Source organism: Heterocephalus glaber, unplaced genomic scaffold (assembly GCF_053883595.1).
Source record: "Heterocephalus glaber isolate CG9 unplaced genomic scaffold, H.glaber_assembly_v1.0 deba00001444, whole genome shotgun sequence".
In the NCBI taxonomy this organism is placed as follows: Eukaryota; Metazoa; Chordata; class Mammalia; order Rodentia; family Bathyergidae; genus Heterocephalus; species Heterocephalus glaber.
The window spans coordinates 28,488,879-28,507,217 of NW_028258297.1; the positions used below are offsets into that span (position 1 = coordinate 28,488,879).

The 18,339-nt window shown below is 36.9% G+C and overlaps 2 protein-coding genes across 3 annotated transcripts; one reads left to right on the forward strand and one right to left on the reverse strand.

Annotated features, from left to right (window-relative positions):
- Positions 1 to 1,414: 1,414 nt before the first annotated feature.
- Clec4e (C-type lectin domain family 4 member E) lies at positions 1,415 to 6,285 on the reverse strand. 2 transcript variants are annotated; one of them, XM_004869493.3, is made up of 6 exons: positions 6,064 to 6,285; positions 5,145 to 5,237; positions 4,463 to 4,552; positions 3,431 to 3,582; positions 2,727 to 2,836; positions 1,415 to 1,739 (listed from the first exon to the last, which is right to left on the reverse strand). In XM_004869493.3, the coding sequence occupies exons 1-6, from the start codon at positions 6,098 to 6,100 to the stop codon at positions 1,583 to 1,585; spliced, it is 639 nt and encodes a 212-aa protein (XP_004869550.1). In that variant the 5' UTR covers positions 6,101 to 6,285; the 3' UTR covers positions 1,415 to 1,582. The 2 variants fall into 2 exon arrangements, with proteins under 2 accessions (XP_004869550.1, XP_087070294.1); XM_087214168.1 differs by lacking the exon at positions 5,145 to 5,237.
- A 2,761-nt stretch (positions 6,286 to 9,046) lies between these two features.
- On the forward strand, positions 9,047 to 17,174 carry LOC101719953 (vomeronasal type-2 receptor 26-like). Its single transcript, XM_087213596.1, is given in 7 exon segments — positions 9,047 to 9,341; positions 10,076 to 10,219; positions 10,221 to 10,371; positions 10,596 to 11,405; positions 15,991 to 16,119; positions 16,121 to 16,216; positions 16,794 to 17,174. Coding segments are annotated over 7 exon segments (1,617 nt in total). The 5' UTR covers positions 9,047 to 9,126; the 3' UTR covers positions 16,866 to 17,174.
- The last annotated feature ends 1,165 nt before the right edge of the window (positions 17,175 to 18,339 follow it).

Sequence of the window (18,339 nt, forward strand, 5' to 3'; positions counted from 1 at the left end):
GAAGCTAGCCTGGGCGATTTAGGGAGACCCTGTGTCAACATAAATTTAACAACAAACCCCAAAATGAGTTGGGGATGTAGTTCAGTGATAAGACATTTGCCTAGCATGCCTGTAGGTCTAATTTCCAGTGCCATGAGAAAAGAGAATTAGAAAGTTAAAGATTCTAAAATGAATTAGATTCATTTTAGGTTGAATGACTTCTGGCTTAAAGGCAAATTGATTTCAAAACCAGATTGTCACAATGCCATGTGAAACAAACATTTGAAAAAAAAAGGCTAATATATTAAATGAAGGACTCTGAGCACTGCTATCGTGGTCCGAGCAGAGACCACTTTAAATCCCTTTTCCCTGCTATGCTTACACCTGCTGCAGATGTATCGTCATGGGTCAATAAGGCCCAGTAAGCCCAGCCACACCCTGTAACTCTCAATCATCATTCAGTTCTGCTCTTGACAAATAACTCAGCCCAGGGCAGAGAGCAGCAGCTCCTTTGTACTGATCTCTCAAAAGTCCCATGGTGACTTTTCCCTCCCACAGCCCCTGTTTGTTATCCTCATGATCCTATAAATACCTTATAGCCTGTAGGGGAGCAGGGCCAGGGTGGTCCCTCTCAGGTTTGTTCTGAAATAGCAAATTAGAGAAATTTGACCTCTCTTTCCTTTCCTTTTTCCTAACATTAAACTCATCTGTTCAGTTTCATTTTTTCCATTCAAGGATTGATTATGCAATCGCCCCATGTGAGAATATTGAGGGCCTCCTTACAGCACTATAGGGAGAAACTTTGTTATTAAAGCTGGGGCCTGAGTAGCCTTATTTGTAATGATAGGATATCGTGAAACAAATGGATAGGAAAGAGTGGATCTGCATTTTTCCGTTTTGAATAATTTCCCTGTTGACCTCTAGTGTTATCCAAGCAGTGGATGCACATTCGGGTGAGATCTGGGTGGTAGAAAAGGGCAGAGAAAGGGAGCTCCAGGCACGAGGTTGCAGTGTGTTTGCATCAGCTGAGCAAGGCTGGTCCTTGGGGAGGGTCAGTGCTTGTGGCCAGACAGCCCACACCAGCCTTCTTAGCAGGTAGAATTTTCACGACCTGTAGGAGCTTCTTACTAGTACAGGAGACAGAGACTATATATGCTTGGAGAGGAGATAAAAACAGTATAAAGGAAGACAGATTTTTCAGGACTTAGAAAGAAGGGGACCATCAGTTGATCTTTCAAAAGCATTTAAAAAAAATCTTCTTTCCTGAAATCTCTACTTTCTGTATGCTCCTGTACTTTCACATAAATATTCACAAATGTATCAAAAGGAGTGTGCCCTCCCTCTCAGAGTATTTCCTAGTGGCTTTCTTTGTAAATTCCAAGAAGAGAACCTTAGATTAGGTGGGGGGGGAATGCACTTCAGTCCATATCATGAATTATAACATGGAAAATTACTTATTTTTATTTTTATCACAATAACAAATACTTAAGAAATCCTCGTGATGTACAATGAACATATTCTCACACTGGGTTCGTGGATGCGGTCATACTCGTTCCTCGGCATTGCAGATTTAAGCCATGCCTCCTGTTCATAGGTAATTTTCTCAGTCCAAAGGATTTATTTCTGGCATTTCACAGACCCGAAGCATACTGAAGAAGCAGGTCACATCGTTCCAGTTCCTCCTTGGGTCCGAAGAGTCCCTTATCGTGGTGCAGTCCTCCAGGGTGGCTATGTTGTTGGGCTCCCCTACATCCCAGAAACTGGAGAAGAGAGAGGGCAGATTTTAACTTCCAAGAAGGGGAAATAAAGGCCTGCAACATATTTGGGCAAATGATGTTGTGTCATTTGACTTCACAACAATCCCGCCAGGTAGTTACTGCCATCTTCATCTATCAGTGAAGAAAAGGCGTCTCAGAGAAGCCAGGCCACTTGTGCAAGCCTTTGAGTTTGTGGGTCCCGAGGCCTAGTGGGGTCTGCTTGGCTTTCTGGTCTGCCATGCAAGGTGGGCTGACCCCCTGGTGCATTTGTTTCCTTTGCACTACTGTTGCATGTCAATCCTGGTTCCCTATTCCAGAGACTATGCATTAACTTGAGTGTGTCCTTCAGTGTCACAGCGCTGCCCTGGTGCAGCTGTCCTGGAGAACAGAGTCTGGCCGGGCGCTACGCGTAGAGCTGTTCACTCAGCCACTGAAGGTTTCTGCCCTTCAAGTTCTTCAAATGGTAAGTAAAGACTAATAACATTGATGTATTTTAGAAAGTGGTAATTTTGATAAAACAGAATGAGGGAAAACTCTGGAAATTCAAAACTCCTGTTTTAATAATGTAAAGGCATTAAAAGGACTTTATGGTGAAGAAAGATGTTACCAAGTGGTTCCCACATTCACAATGTATGAATCTGCTCTCAAACTCAAATTACTGTTTGTTTCCTCATTTACAGCCCTCTGCAGATAAGACTCAGTTCTACTGCCTCTCTTCTACTTTTCACTCAGCGGTTCTCCCATTCCAATCTCCTCCTCCTTCCCATCTATTATTTTCTTACTCTCGAGACAGTCCCAGGGAATGGGAGAGGCTGTGCCTGACTTTTTTCTCCTCTGCTCTGGCTCATCCTCTCCCTGCGTCTAGTAGTGCCAAAGATGCACCTGAATGCACCTTGTGGGACAAAGGGAAGCTCTGAGCACTTCCCTCAACCATGCTCTAACATTAGCACTGGAAGCAGCATGAAAATTTCCCTACAAGAAGGTTCTTACCTCAGAGAGAAAGGTGTGCTGTCCACCCACTGCCACTGCCCCTCAACCACCTGGTCCGTCAGGCCAATGTAATACTCTTTCTTTTTAGGTTTGGTGTAGAAAAGGAATTCCTATGGAAAAGACACAACCAAAGAGAGCAAAATAGCTATTTCAGTTCTGAAGAGATATTGGAATTAATTGTTATTAAAAGAAGTAAAGTGGGATTTAGGCTGGAGGGAATAGATAAATGAATCTGCAAGTGTAAGGTCATCAGAGAGTCTCTATTCAATTTTTTATTGTGGTAAATATATATAGCAAAAGTAAACTGTAAGAAGTAACTTTCCACATAGAAGATTTTCAATAACTACTCAATGTACCTGCACTGTTATTGGTAATCAAATCTCTTGCATGTATCTTCTACAAAGCATTATCAATCACAATTTGGAGATAATAGACAATAGTTGCTTGCCCTATTTGATATAACGTGCTAAAACAATCAACTCCCAATCATATTTTTTCCACTGCCAACTAATAGAACTCCACGTGGAAATCAGCTTTTTATTAGGTTGTCCTAGTAATGAAGAACAATTAAAGTAGATGCTGATCTCCAGAGGTAGTGGGAACAGCATACATGCCAACATAGTCATTGAGGAGTCAAACATATGGGGAAAGCATGGCATCTGTGATGAATGCTACAGTAGCAGCAGGGTGTGTGCTCAGGTTACCTGCTCCTCTTCTGTGTTGATAACCACAAGATGACCCCCCATGCCTGAGCAGTTTTTTAAACTTGATGGCCAGGTCATGGTGTCAGTGGAAAAGAAGTAGCAACTTGATTGAAAGTGTTGCCAGTTCAGCGGACAGCAATTCTTTACTGAACCTAGGAGAGATGTTTCAGTGAGTGTTCCAGCTGAACTGAGTAATAAAATTTAAAATTTCTTCTCATCTTATGGAATCACATATTAATAATTCATTTATAATTAGAAGCCTTGGAATCCCTTATTTGTATATCACATCTTACTATCTAAGGCTATGGATAATTCCAATGTCAATAAACATAAACAGCAATTTCCTTGGCTTTTGAATATAATATTTATTTTTTAGATACCAGTACCAATAAATTCAACATTATATGCAATCTATCTCATATCTATCATCTGTTCTTAGTCTGCCAAAGTCAGAAATTACAAGTTATGCATTTTCTTGGGTGATTCCTAAGCTACCTCTCTGCTACTGCTTAAAATCATCCAAATCACTGGTGTAAAGATGGTTAAATTTCTTGAAATTATAGAACATTGGCCATTGAAATTTATTAAAAATACAAGTCCACTTTCTCTTCATTTAATGATGAAGAAACTATAGTTCAGAAAATAAAGCCACTTTCCCAATGTCATATAGCATTTTATTAAGACATGGAACAAGACAATATATAAGAGCATTTGGGGTATAATTCTGAGTTCCTTGAAAATTCTCTATACTTTTTTCCTCCACTGGAAGTAGTGAATGAAAAGAAAAATTACATTTCACCTCAAATTTACTCTAAATAAACACTAATGTCTGAGAGATTTCCTGTTCCATTGCTAATTGCATTTCTAAAATTTTGTACCTTTACCTTTATCAACTCTTTACATAGCACAAGTGGGATATACATTTTGTTTTTGAAAAAAATAGAACATAATTTTACTTATTCTAGAGTCAGTTAAGAATACAGAAAATGTTGACGTATACATTTTGATGTTCCAATTTGAGGATATTTATACCTGAACCATTATTGTCACAGGAAATTTCCTGGAAATGCTCATGTGGCTGCAACTTTTTCTCACCACAAGTTCGAAAGCTCTGATACGTTACTGTAAAAAAAAGGGCACAGTTAATTTTGGATTAAAAAATCAATTTTTCAATTTTGTTTTCACAATGTTTTTACCAATAATTTTGATATTTTTTACTATCTACTCTTCCACATGCAGAAGCACTGGGGTTCATTTGGTCAAGGAATCCACATTTCATGGTTTTCTTGATTCACAAAGACAGATTCAGTTTTATTCAGACTCACATGCCCAAGGGGAAACTACTGAGTTTGCATTCACTCTTATGACAAGCCGAGCCCTCTCTACTCTTCCTTCCATAAAATTTATTTTGTTTGTGTGCTTGACCAGTGAGTTCAGGCTTCAAGCTTGTTATCTCAAAAGAGAACAGTGTACTGATGATGGTGGTACAAAGGAAAGAACTCAAGACCACCAAGAAGATGTGAAATATCCATCATGATAAAATGTGTCCAAGAACCCTGAAATTTGCTAAGAGTTCTGTACCAGTTGGGGTTTCTTGCTTGAGGAACAGCCTGGAATTAATAGGGAAAATGTGAAATATAAAGCCTTCCTATGTAGGAGAAGAGAAATCACAGGCAGCTCAGAGAATTTACTGAATGAGACTTTTGGCACCCACCAACACATCTGGTGATAAAACAGGCAGAGAGAAACAGGATGGAGGCCCCAGCCACAGCCCAGAAGAATCCCTGGTGAGAGAAGCATCCTTTCTCTGTAGAAAAAAAGGCACAAACATAGTCTTCCAGAGGCAAATACAAAAAATGGTACATGAGTCTTATAAATCCTTATTTACTTCTTTCCCCTCACATTGTATTGAGTAATTCCCAAACTTCAGCATGCATGAGAATCACTTGGAGAGTTGACTGAAAGACAGATTTCTGGGCCTTGCTCCCTGAGTTAACAATTCATCACAACTTGTATGGAACCAAGAAGTTTGTGAGGCCGCTGAGGCTGGTGGTCTGAAGACCACAGAGCCCCTGGTTTAACCTATTGCTGATGTGGAGTCTGACTCATGAACTCGGGTGTGTGGCTTGTCCTAAGCCTCCTGTTGAAAAGATGCTTGTAAAACTACTTCAAAAAACAAAAAACCCAAAACGCACATTTCAAGGCTTTTTTCCCCATTAGCTTTTCTCTCTTTTTATGCCTTCCCACCTCTCTGCTTCTGTTACCTCCCTTGCTCACCTTCAATTTCTTTTAGATTAGACAGAACATTAACAATCACAAGGCAGTTCCTCCCTGTTTCAAAACAGACTTTACAAAAAAGATCAATTCCACAGAAGTGAAGTGCAGTCCTAGGGGCCTGGATTGTCACGGAAAGGCAGAAATAATCGATTGGGTAGCCGTGCCTGTACCCAGGTCAGCAAGCTTTCCGACATGACTTTGTCCCTAATCTCTCTTTCTTTCCCTTTTCTCCTTGTTCTGCATCTGTCCCCCTTTTTTTCACTTTACTGAGTGCTTTTTATTGTTCTGTCCCTTACCACATTCGTCACCTGTACCCATAACATCGATGGAACAAAAGGAAGAGTTGCAAATTTTACCTGCACATCGTGATGCAGAAGATTTGGAAGAATTCATTCTTTTTCTTTCTCTTTCTCAGTCTTCCCCTGCCTGCTCCCTCTCTTCTCAATATCTGGGTCCAGAAGTGTTTGGTTGGTAAGATTTCAGAGGAAGGTAATCTTCAAAGATGAACATTTATCCGTTTTTGTAAAGTCCAACTGTAAAAGACGTCCAATATGAACTTGTTCTGCCTGTGCCCTGGATTCAGGATTTCCTTTCTTGCATAATGGGGACAGTGCAGTGTACTGGGCAGCATTAACTCTCTTCACTCCAGAAAACAACAAAATGAGGAAATGGCGAAATGGCAAGCATCAAAACAAGGGCTAAGCATGGGGAAATACAAGAGGTTGAAAAGAACATTTATTTTGTTTGACAAAATGTCTCATTTTCTTCAAGGTCTAACTCAGCTCCAGTTTGTCCCTCATAATGGGGAGCCTCCTCTGCTTTTCCATTTCTACTTTTATATATGCTACCTACCCATTTGTTAACTAAAAAGGAGTCTCAGACTCCAAGTCCTCATTTAATTAACACAGAGCTGTATACATACTGTGTGTATTTATGATTTAGAAATGGAAATTTCACCTTTCATCTTTTCCCTTCCTCCTTCATTTGGATCTCTTGAACCTTCTGGTGTTGTGGGTCTGTGTCTCTTTCATCAAAGTACTAACTACGAGTTTATGTCGCACATTGGTCTCAGCTGGCTTAACTCCATTCAACATCATACAGCTGCTGAGGCTTCAGAGGCCCAGCAGGGCCTGTAATTCTATTCTGATCTACTTGACAAGCTCAGTTCCAAAAGACAGCTACTTTAGGAGAAACGGATTTAAATGGCAGAGGAAGCGATTAGAGTAGTGCTTCTTTGGGATGTTAAATATATCCCATCTCCCTCCTGAAAGGTATTTAAGCATAAGATTACTTTGACCTCACTTGTGTTAAGGTAGCAAAGGTCGAAAAGGAGAAGTACAATCCAGACCCACATGACTCCTCAATCCCCACATTTGATGACTCAGAGGTCTCATGTGGTAGAAATTAGTTTCAGTCCTAAAGGGACTTTCTATGATTTCCATTGATTGGGAAATCTCTTCTGCAGTCTTAATTTCATTGTAATCTAGACACATGAGAATATTGAAAACTATCCAAGTCGGTTGCCATGATTTGTGTGAGTGTCCCCCAAATGTCTCTGCATTGGAGACTTGGTCCCCAGGGCAGCAGTGTTGGGAGGCGCTGGGAAGTTGTGGGAGGCCAGGCCCAGTGCAGGCTCTTAGGCCACTGGGGTCCCAGACTCCCTGACTCTCTCCCTCCTGGTTTCTGCCAGGGGGCGTCATCCTCCTGTGAGACCCGACCACAGGCCGGGTGACTTTGGAGTTGAGGCTCCAGATCCATGAGCAAAAATAAACATCCTTTTAGTTTGTGGCCTGTGTTAGGTACTTTGTTACAGTAATGGAAAGAAAACTAATGTATATTTCATTAGAAAATAGCATTTGACCAGTAAAAGGAGAGGAGCGATCTAGTGAATGATACAAACTATTAAATAATTAATCATAATTATCACAGTTAATGTTTTATTGATTCTGATCAATGAGTAATCATCAATGTTAATAATTATTGATTTGCAATGAACTATATACTGATAATTGAATATTCATTTGTCAAAATATATATATGTTTATATTATTTGTTTGATCTTTTTCATGAACATACACCAACTGTACAAACCAGGGAGTTTCACTGTGGTATTCCCGCAGGTGCACACATTGTATATGGCTTGTATCCACCCACCACTCTCCCCTCACCTGGTAATCCTCTGAGACCCTTTCTCCTCCTTACTCTTCCGTGTCGCTAGTGTTATTTTTAAGAACTGTTCTGCTTTTAGTCTAATTTATTTATTACTAATTAAGGGTAATAAAAATAAAAATTTAAAATTTTACTTTTACTCACTTCTCTAATTTTCTTCTTTTCTTCATGTAGATCGTTTCCAACATATCATTTTCCTCCTGTCTAAAGAACTTTTAAGGTATCTTTTAAGACAGGAGTACTGGCAATGAACTCCCTCCACATGTATTTGCCTGATGAAGGCATTCTTTCTCCTTCACTTTTGAACAGTAACTTTACTGGGTACAGAATTCTGCTTGGTGGACTTATTTTTTCAATGCCTTAAATTAAATTTCACTCCAATCTCTTCTTGCTTACATGGTTTTGGTGGAAAAGTCAGATGTAATTCTTATATTTACTCCTCTGTGGGTAAGGTGACCTTCCATTCAGCTTTTTGAAGTTTTTCTTTATGTCTGATCTTTTGTTAAAATAATCTTATGCCTAAGTGCATGCATGTGTGTATACATATTTTCCATAAAAATATACAATTTGAAAAGTAAGAAATGCATTACTTAAATAAGTGGCTTTGTGAAGTGGTCAGAAATGATTTTATCTAGTGAAAATGCTTTGGCTTATTGTTGCATATAATTGAGTAATTCCTCTTGTTGGAAATTGTACAAGCATCACATGATTAAAAGTCAAGTGAAAAATGTTTACCCAATTTATGCTTTGATACTCTCCTTCTGATATCTGTGACATCATTAATCATTAAATGCTCAGGTCATGCTAACATAAAGCCAATATTCTAGTCTACAGTACTTATCATGGGATCTGCAGTCACCCAGAACCCACTGAAAATACAAAATTCCTAGGAGTTTTCTATAATTTGGAGTTTGTTTTTAATGGAATGTTTTCTTGTTAGAATCAGCACACCAGGTACAATGGCAGAGATTGGTGGGCTCCTAGGAGACTTGCACTAACTATGGATAGAAAGTGAATTGAAAGCCGAGAAGGTGCACAACAAGCTATTTGTGGAAAACAAAGGAAAGTTTAGGTGTTAGAACATCTGTCTTGGACCTGAGGGAGTGATTTATAAACACCCTACCTTCACTGGGAGGGGTCAAGTTTTGAGCACAGCCTGTTCACCTACTTTTAGGAATGTTTAGTTCAGAGCAGGATTTTCAATAGCATATCTTTCTCTGGTTTTGTCTGTTAGACTAGTCCGAATCACTATGAATATGAAATTATCTAACACTTCTCCTTTGTTTGTTGCTCTCCTCTTTGTATCTCAGGAACAAAGTTCTACTCTTTCACCTGGGTCTCCTGGCTACTGTCATGATGGGGATTTCATTACTGGGGGACTCCTTTCCCTAAGAGTGACTGATGGTGACATGAGAAGCAAATTTGGATTTCAAAATACATTTTATATGCAACCTTATGTACACGTGTAAGTGTGTGATGTGGGTACCAGATTATGACAATGCTTAAGTGTATGACTGCTCTTAAGTGCATAGGAAGACTTGCAAAGCACTGTAGAGTTGAGAAGTGTTTTTCTTTGTTCAAACATGCAGGGCGCTGTGTTGACATCTTTTTTACCTATGCCATTTTAATTTGTTCGTTTGGCACCTCTTTTGTATATTTCCTTGGGTAATCTAACAAAATATTTTTTTTCCTGAAATGCATCCTGATATTCAAGGCAAGACTATATAAAATTCTAAATTTTTATTTTTGCTGTTTTCCATTGACTTCACTTCCCGACCTTAGTTTCTCAGATGCAAGATGCATGGCGAAAAGCCAAAAGTGTAAATTTGACTAAAGCTGATTGTAAGTCTGATTTTTTAGCCACCAGATTTCTCAACATTTTTGATATAAGATAACCAGTTTATTTCTTAGGCATGACTCTTGCCTTTTTTAGAAACAAAAATTTAGAAGGGATAGGGGAAAGGAAAGAAGGAAAAGGAATAAATATGAGAAAAGGAAAAAAAGTCTTTATAAATAGGGAGGGGTGGAGGGGTTGAAGAGAGGGCAGGGGAATGGGGAAAAAATAAGAACCAAGATGTATTATGTAAAGGTACAAATTCCCAATAACGAATGTCAACATACTGTATACCTAAAATGTACCAATAAAATTAATGAATGAAAAAAAAATTAGAAAACTGTCTTTTCACCACTGTATTTTAGGGAACTTACTAAGCATTATCAGCAGCTGCTGGCCATGATTTTTGCTGTAGAAAAGGTCAATAACAACTTGAATATGCAATTCAATATGTCCCTAGGATTTTACTTCTTCAATGTTGACTACATTGAGATGAGGGCCCCGGAGAGTTTTGTCTTTGCTTTCAGGAGAGAGTCCTCCAGTTCCTAATTACAACTGTAGGTCTGAGAAGAGAGACAAGCTGGTGGCTGTGATGGGAGGCATTTCAACAGGAATATCAACTCAGATTTCCTGAGTATTAAGTCTCTACAATATTCCACAGGTAGACAAAATTCTGGCATTTGAGGCTAAATATAAAAAATATAATGGATGCCAAACAAAATTCAGTTTATTAAGTGAGGGATGATGTATAATAAATTGCTATTTCTTAGTCATTTACTCAATTGTTTTATTCTGTCACAGCACATGCAACAGAAAGGATAAATTAAATCATTAGTGAATGAATATCATGATTTTCTGTAAGAAGTAACTATGTTTTCTGTTTAGATCAGCTATGGCCCATTTGATCCAAGCCTCAGAGACAATGTCCAGCTCCAGTTTATTTATCAATTTTCTACAAAAACTGCAGCTCTGTGTCAGGGCCTCATTCAAATAATGCAGCATTTCAGTTGTGTCTGGGTTGGCCCTGTGGTTCCAGATGACATCAGGGGAGAAATATTTCTCAGGGAGACTACACAAGAGATAAACAACAATGGACTCTATATCGCATTTGCAGAAAGGATTCCAGAGTTTCCTGCTAAGGATACAGTTAACGGGCAACTCATTATTGAAAGATTCTCACATACTAAGGTCAGTGTTGCATTTGGTGACACATACTCTCTTCTGAGATTTGTATATAACATCTATTGCAATATTCCATTTGGAAATGTCTGGGTCACAACTTCTGATTGGAATATAACTACACTGCCCTTTGAACGAAATCTAAGTTGCACATACTTTGGTGGAGGATTATGTTTTTCTTTCCACAAGGAAGAGATTCCTGGCTTTAAAGATTTTCTTAGAACTGTTCAGCCTGCAAAATATCCTCATGATGTCTTTATCCAGTATGTGTCGTCTACGCTAGTTGAAAGTCCATATTTGGATCAACATGGAATCAAGACATTGAGTCAATGTGAAGAAAATGGTACCCTGGACATTCGGCCTCTGAATGTTTGGGACATGAACACTTCATCCCAGAGTTACCATGTTTATGCTGCTGTGTATGTCACTGTACCCGCTCTTCACAAAGAACTCTCACTCAGAGTGGAAGGAGAATCACTTGACAAAGGTGCAGAGGCAGCTCCTCATCCATGGCAGGTAGCAAAAGCTCATTCATCTATATTCCTAGGGCACTGGCCCATGCATTGTCCTTTCTGGTCCTTGATTCACTATTTTTTAAGAGTTCTTCTCAAATTATAAAGAAAACAGACTAAATTGTGTGGCATGGGTTAATTAAGGTCACTAACTTTCCTTGTGCTCTTTCCATTAAGTCCATTTATCTCTTTATAGTCTTTTTTGAAGATATACAAATTTCCCTCCAATTTTTGTCCTCATGATAATTTGATGTTAGACTTGCTAAAGAGCTAGAAAAGGGTTGTTCTCAAATTACTTCTGAATTATTTTCAGGAATTTCTCCTTTTACTATGGCAATTAAAAGATTAGTACAAAATTGCAGTTTATTGAAGACCACTTAAAGATTGTTCCTTTTTACATATTACTGAATACATGGGCTGTACATTCCATTTATCTTATTAGCAAATGGTCAATGAAGTTGATTTTCTCACAGACAATTAACTGAATTAAGTTTGTCATGTATTTTCTTAGAGATAACTCAGAATTGTGGACAAATAGGCGAGCAAGGGTAGGTATCCATTTATTTTTCTTTAAAAAGCAGCAATAACCTACTTTATACTATATTGTAAATGTCATCCTGTATCAGTACATGAAAATGGTATAGCATGGGGATAATTCATTCTCATTTATTTTATAGGTATATTTATTTGTTTTAGGTATATAATATTTATTTATTATTTTTATTTATTTATTACATGTATATTTATTTTATAGGTAGAGATGATTATTTAAGCAGTCCTTCATTTATTTACCATATATAGAATACTTTTTCATATGTTCATTTTTCATTTGAAACTTTTGCCCATTTTTATAGTTTCTGGCTACCTTTTTCATTTATAAAAGTTTAAAGTTTAAACATATTCTTTCAGTTACATGTATTGAGAATATTTTCTCCTCTTTGAACTGACTTCTTATTTTCTATTTTGGTTAAGAAAAATTCTTCATTTCAAATAATCTAATTTTTTATTTTTGCACTTTATGGTTTGTGCTTTCTGTCCTGTGAGAAGTCTGCTTACATCAAGTTAGCAAAGATTATTCTTTAGCTCCTTAGCTTTCTTCTAAACATTATATTGCTTTATATTTCAAATTTAGACAGCAATACATTAGAAAATGATTGTTGTGCGTTTTGTAAAATAGTGGGATCAAGATGATTTTTCTCCAGTAACAAAGAACTAACTGGGCCAGAAAAATTTGTGGAAGAAGATACACTTTCTCTAATCATCTGTATAATCACTTTTAAATTAGGTGTTTGTGTATATAATTCTTTTCCTTAACTCTTAATTCTGCTACAATGGCCAGCTCTCTGTTTTGAAGTTTTATCCTATCAATTACCACAATTTTATAATAAGTTTATGTATTTTCTTTTCAATTTAATCTCTATATTTTCATATTTAAAATTAATTTTAATTTATATTTTGATTTTAATTTCAATTTGTTTTATTAAAAATATAATTGATATTTTAGTTTTTTTTGTTTTAGCTCAAAATTTTTCTGTAAAGGCTTGCACCTTTTCGATGTGCATAATAATACAATTTGAAAACATTTTATTTATTTCTAGTCTTAGGATTATACAGTATCTTTTTTACCTTATTGGATTGGGTAGGCTCTCTTGTAAGAGTTGAACAGAAGGGCAATAGTAGGTACACACACTTGTTTGCAGCCTTAAGACAAATTCAGAATTTTGCCATTTTGATGATTTTTGTTTCTGTAGGCAATCTGTTGTTAATATTATCTACTATATGAAGAAAGAGGTTTTATATCCCAAATTTTCTAATAATTTAAAGCTCAGTGGCTTATATTGTTGAGGGGTGAGGGGTTGAGATCGGATCTCACTATGTAGTTCAGGCTGGTCTTGAACTCACTATTTAGCTCAGGCTGGCCTCGAACTTGCAGTGATTCTGCTACCTCAGCCACCCGAGTGCTGGGATTACAGGCGTGCACCACCATGCTGGGCATGGCTTTCAAATTTGATGACTACTTTTCTAAATCTATATATTTGATGGCCATATAATTTTAATATGATTTTTTCTATTAGCAAAATAAATTGCGTTGATTTCAAAATGTTAAAGTATACTTACATTTCTGGCATAATCTTCACTTAATTATGATGTATTAATTTTCTTATGTTAGATTCCATTTACATGTGTGTCCCTGAGAAGAATTAGTCTGTACTCTTCTCTCTTTTCCAGCTTTATTGAGGTCTTCTTGACAAAATTTTACATATTCCAGGCAAACAACATATATTTATACAGTATACCCCTGCGAAGTTGTAGTTCAGAGTTCGTGGCCTCAGTAGTTCGGGGAATTTTCCTTAGAACCTGACTAATAATTGTTCCCCCCAGACCCTGCAATTTCGCGGAAATTGCAAATGTCCTCTGCAATTGCTTTTTTGGCGGGAGGTTTGCAAGTAGCCAATCCAAGAGCGTTATTCAGTTCTCCTTGGTGCTGATTGGCTGCTGCTCTGTCATAACAGGTTGCTGTACCGCCTATAGTTGTCTCCAGTGCTCTCGGTTTTATTTTATTCTTCAGCCCTGAGATCCCTAAGATGCCGCAAAACGCACTGCACCTTCTAAGGCTTTATTAATATAGTATTTTATTATATTAAATTACATAACTGCGGGAGACATAGCACATTTAAGGGTTAAAGTATAAAAATAGGCATTTTCTGATCGTATTTGAATTTGCAGTTTTTCACAATTGGCGGGTGTTCTAGGAACGTAACCCTCGCTAATTTGAGGGGTTCACTGTACATATAGAGATTGTGAAATAATTATCAAAACTAAGCTAAGGAAAAATGATGAGAAATGGAAAAAATGGAAATAAAGTCTTTGTAAATAGGGAAGGGTGGAGGGGGTGAAGGGAGGGCTAGGAATGGGGAAAAAATAAGAACCAAGATGCATTATGTAAAGGTACAATTCCCAATGAGAAATGTAAATGTGTTGTATACCTACAATGTACCAATAAAAGAATTTAATTTAAAAGAAACTAAGCTAATTAGCATATCTATAACCTCATATAGTTGCCTAGGTGTGTGTGTTACTTCTTAGCAAATATCAAAGATACAGTATGTAATTATTTATAGTCACCAGGCTGTATATTACACCTCTGGTACTAAGTCATTTAGTATGGCAAGTTTGTTCCCTTTGACCAACATTTCCTCATTTCTAACATCACACAATCTCGGATAGCTATGCTTGTACTCCTTGCTTTGTGAGTTCATAAATTATGTCACAAATGGAGGATTTTCTTCTTTTCTGAGAGTGAATAATATTCCTTTTTATATACATGCTTTTGAGCTATTCATTTGGTGACACTTAGGTTGTTTCCATATCTTGGCTCTTGTGAGTAATGCCTGCCTTAAAAAACATGTTTGAGAGTTTTCTCTTCTGTTCAAATTTTTTGGAAAAGTTTGATAAATAATACCAATCATTATTTCTTAAAGATTTATAAAACTCACCCAGGAAGCCATTTGGTTGTAGTCTTTTTTTTCCTTGGGAGACTGATTATTGGCTCTATTGCTTCATCTGTTATTGATGTACTCAGATTTTCTAATTTTGATAATTTAGTCTTGCTAAGTTGATGGGTTTAATAAATTATCAATTTTTTCTAGGTTATATACTTTGTTCATATAGAGTTGTTCATAGTAGTTCATTGTATTTATGTTGTATTAGATATTATATTATTGCTTCATGTAATTTTAAATTTTTATTAGTACATGTTTGCAATCTATAATGATTACATTCATATCGGGGGGCTGATATTTGTACATACATCTTAATTCTCTTTACTTCCTCTTTCTGCTTTCATTTTTTATTTTTAAAATTTTACTCTATTTTTTAAGTTTGTATCTAAAAGTTTATTGTTTTATCTTTTAAAATCTTCTCACTTTAATTTATCATTTTTCTTTCTTTTGTCATGTGATATATTTCTGGTCTGATATTAATTTCCTTCTGCTAACTTCATATTTAGCTTATTGTTTTTTTCTAATTCCTAGAAGTGCAACATTATATTGAGATTTTTTCCTTATTCTTAATGTATTTATTATTGTAAATTTTCTTTCTAGAACTGTTTTTGGTTTATCTCTTAAGTTTCACATGCTGGCTTTACATCTTTGTTTCAAGATAAGTTTATTCTATTAGTTTTTAGATTTCTTTTTTGGTCCACTGGCTCTTGAGGAACATGTTAAATTTCATATATTTGTGAAATTCCAATTTCTTATTATTTATTTCTACTTTCATACCTTAGGATCAGAAAGGATATTTCATATAGTTTCAGTTTCTAAACTGGTTAAGATTTGCTTTCTGGTCTAGCAACCCTGAAGAATATATTTATATATATTTTTATATATGTATATAATATTATATATAATATTTTATATATTCCACATCTGGAAGATATTAAGCCCTATATAAAGTTTGACAGATAATTCAATAAAAGTAATTTGTTAGAACATATAATTAGAGGAATAGAGGGCTGTTGAAGTAATAAGTTTTATTCCTACCTCTGTGCCTCGCTTCCTAAAGTTCTGACAACTATTTTTCACTTTTAGCTTCATCCATTTTTGCAAAAATCCCAACTTGAAAGAAGTGGTGGTAAACAGAACATTGCCAATGAGAGAATTGCAACGATGAAGCTTGACATTTTTAAATATCAGTCTTTGCTGAATGGTACTAAAGCTTCAAGTGAAAGTTGGAGAGTTCATCTTTGAGTCTCACAGGACTCTGCACTTTTCCTTAAATGATAAACTGATAATGTGGGGTGAACACAATAACAAGGTGAGCATCTCTTAAGTAGGCATCACAGTCATCGTCCTCAGAGCAAAGTATGCTCAGGGCACGGGAGTTCAGTAAGCTTCTGAAGACCACGAGATAGAGGTCATCTAGTTGATCTTCACTGTAATGCCATGTGTTTGAACTTCCTGGCCTCGGAATCATCATTCAAACTATTGTTCCATTTGGAGTGAATTCAACACATTTCCTGCCCTTATAATGATCAAATAGTTGCCTACGTGATGAGAAAAATCACCTCAGGCCATATTCTAGGTTAGAAAGATCATTCAGAGTTTATCTCCTTGGTGGGAACTGACTGGCTCAGATGAGAGAAATGGAATGTGCATTTGGGGATAAAAATAATCACATTGGCCACCATATTTATCATTTGAATTCAACATTATAGGCACATTTACTTTAATTCTCATTATGACTTTTATTCCCTCTCAGCATTTCACAATTTTAGCAGTTCTTGGCTAAGTTGCTACATTGCACAGAAGTTCTGCTGAAACCTCCCATCTGTATGCTGCCGCTGAATTTTGTTTACAAACTCGCTTTTCCTCTGCTCACACCTCTTGCACAGACTCCCTCTGCTGTTTGCACACTTGGATTCAGAAAAACTGCTCTGAAAGGAAAATCATTCTGTTGGCTTTGATTCTATTCCCTGCAAATTTCAGAAGTGCTCCCTCCAAAACGCATAATATTTTGGAACAATAGAGGTAACATATATTCATTTTCGTGGTTTGGATTTGCACTTCCAGTTAACCTCATTCTCAACTCTTACTCTCTTTTCTTGGAGAATTTTGGGTCATTTTGAGAATATACTGGCACAATTTTAGAAGTATTCTAATAGCTGCTGGTCAAGTGTGGCTTTCCCTTTCTGGTGTTCCCTGGCATCTTGTACAAATGCCTTGCCCTGAGGGACATGTCACCAGCAATGTCATTCTAAGGCTGTTTATTTCTGCCACCGACCCAATTTCTTCTGTGATACTCTCCTTCTATAAAGTTTTAGACCCCTTACCCTGGTTAGTGTCTGAATGACCATAACTCCTTTATGTTTCAACAGACTGCACTAGCCAAGGCAAGAGTGGAACTAGAAGATATAAAGTATAGACCCAAATTGCAATATTTGTTACAGTAGAAATCATTTCTCTTTCATATAACTGTCCAAGCAGGTGACTATGATTGACTGAAAGTTTAATTCAACATTTTGTTTCATGAATAAGTTCTTTTCCATCTTGTGTTTCTGCCATTCTAAAGCCTGGTCATAATCAACCAAAGGAGAGAGTGGTGAGAAAAGGTGCATACTTCTTAATTATCTCATCCCAGATTCACATGCTACTTCTATTCCCCTGCAGGAATGGTCAGATGGATCCATTTTAGAATCTAGAAGTCCACAACTTCCACTAAGCCAGAACGCTTGGAAAGAATTTGTTTCTTGCAGTCAGTTCATTTTCAAGAGGAATCTGGCAAGGGTAACACAGAAAGATACAGCGCTTGCCCTGGGGAAAGTTTCCTCTAGGAAAACAAAGCAGGCTGTGGCCTCCTGTGGTCAGGCCTACTTCTGCCGCCTAGTGGAAGCAGATAGAACTATTGGAGCATGCCCAGTTATGTCCCAGATGTCACCAGGAAAGGCATTCTGCTTCCCAATGTGAAGCGGCCTGCAGAGGTGGAAAGAGAACAGATGTGTGTGGATATGGCTATAGAGAGAAACCTGTAGTAGAATCGCTGGGTTAGAGATTACTATTTGTATACAGTGTTTAAAATTTGAATATGTTGATTTTTAATATTTTATATCTCTCATGGATATATAGTTAAGATAATTGTATATATAGTTAAGATAATTGTAATATATATCTTTATATTATGCTTTCAAAGTGACTCTATGATATATTTCCATGTCATTACAATTCTCATCAATGTTCCTCATGAAATTATCATGGATATTGGCCTGTAGCTTCTTTTGTTTTATTCTTGTTGAATCCTTATCTGGCTTCAGTATCAAGATGATGCTGGCCTCCTCAGATGAGTTTGGAAAGATTATTTCTCTAATTTTTATGGTTGAGAAGAATTACATTAGTTCATATTAAAATGTTTGCTATAAACTACAATGAAGCCATCAGGTCTAG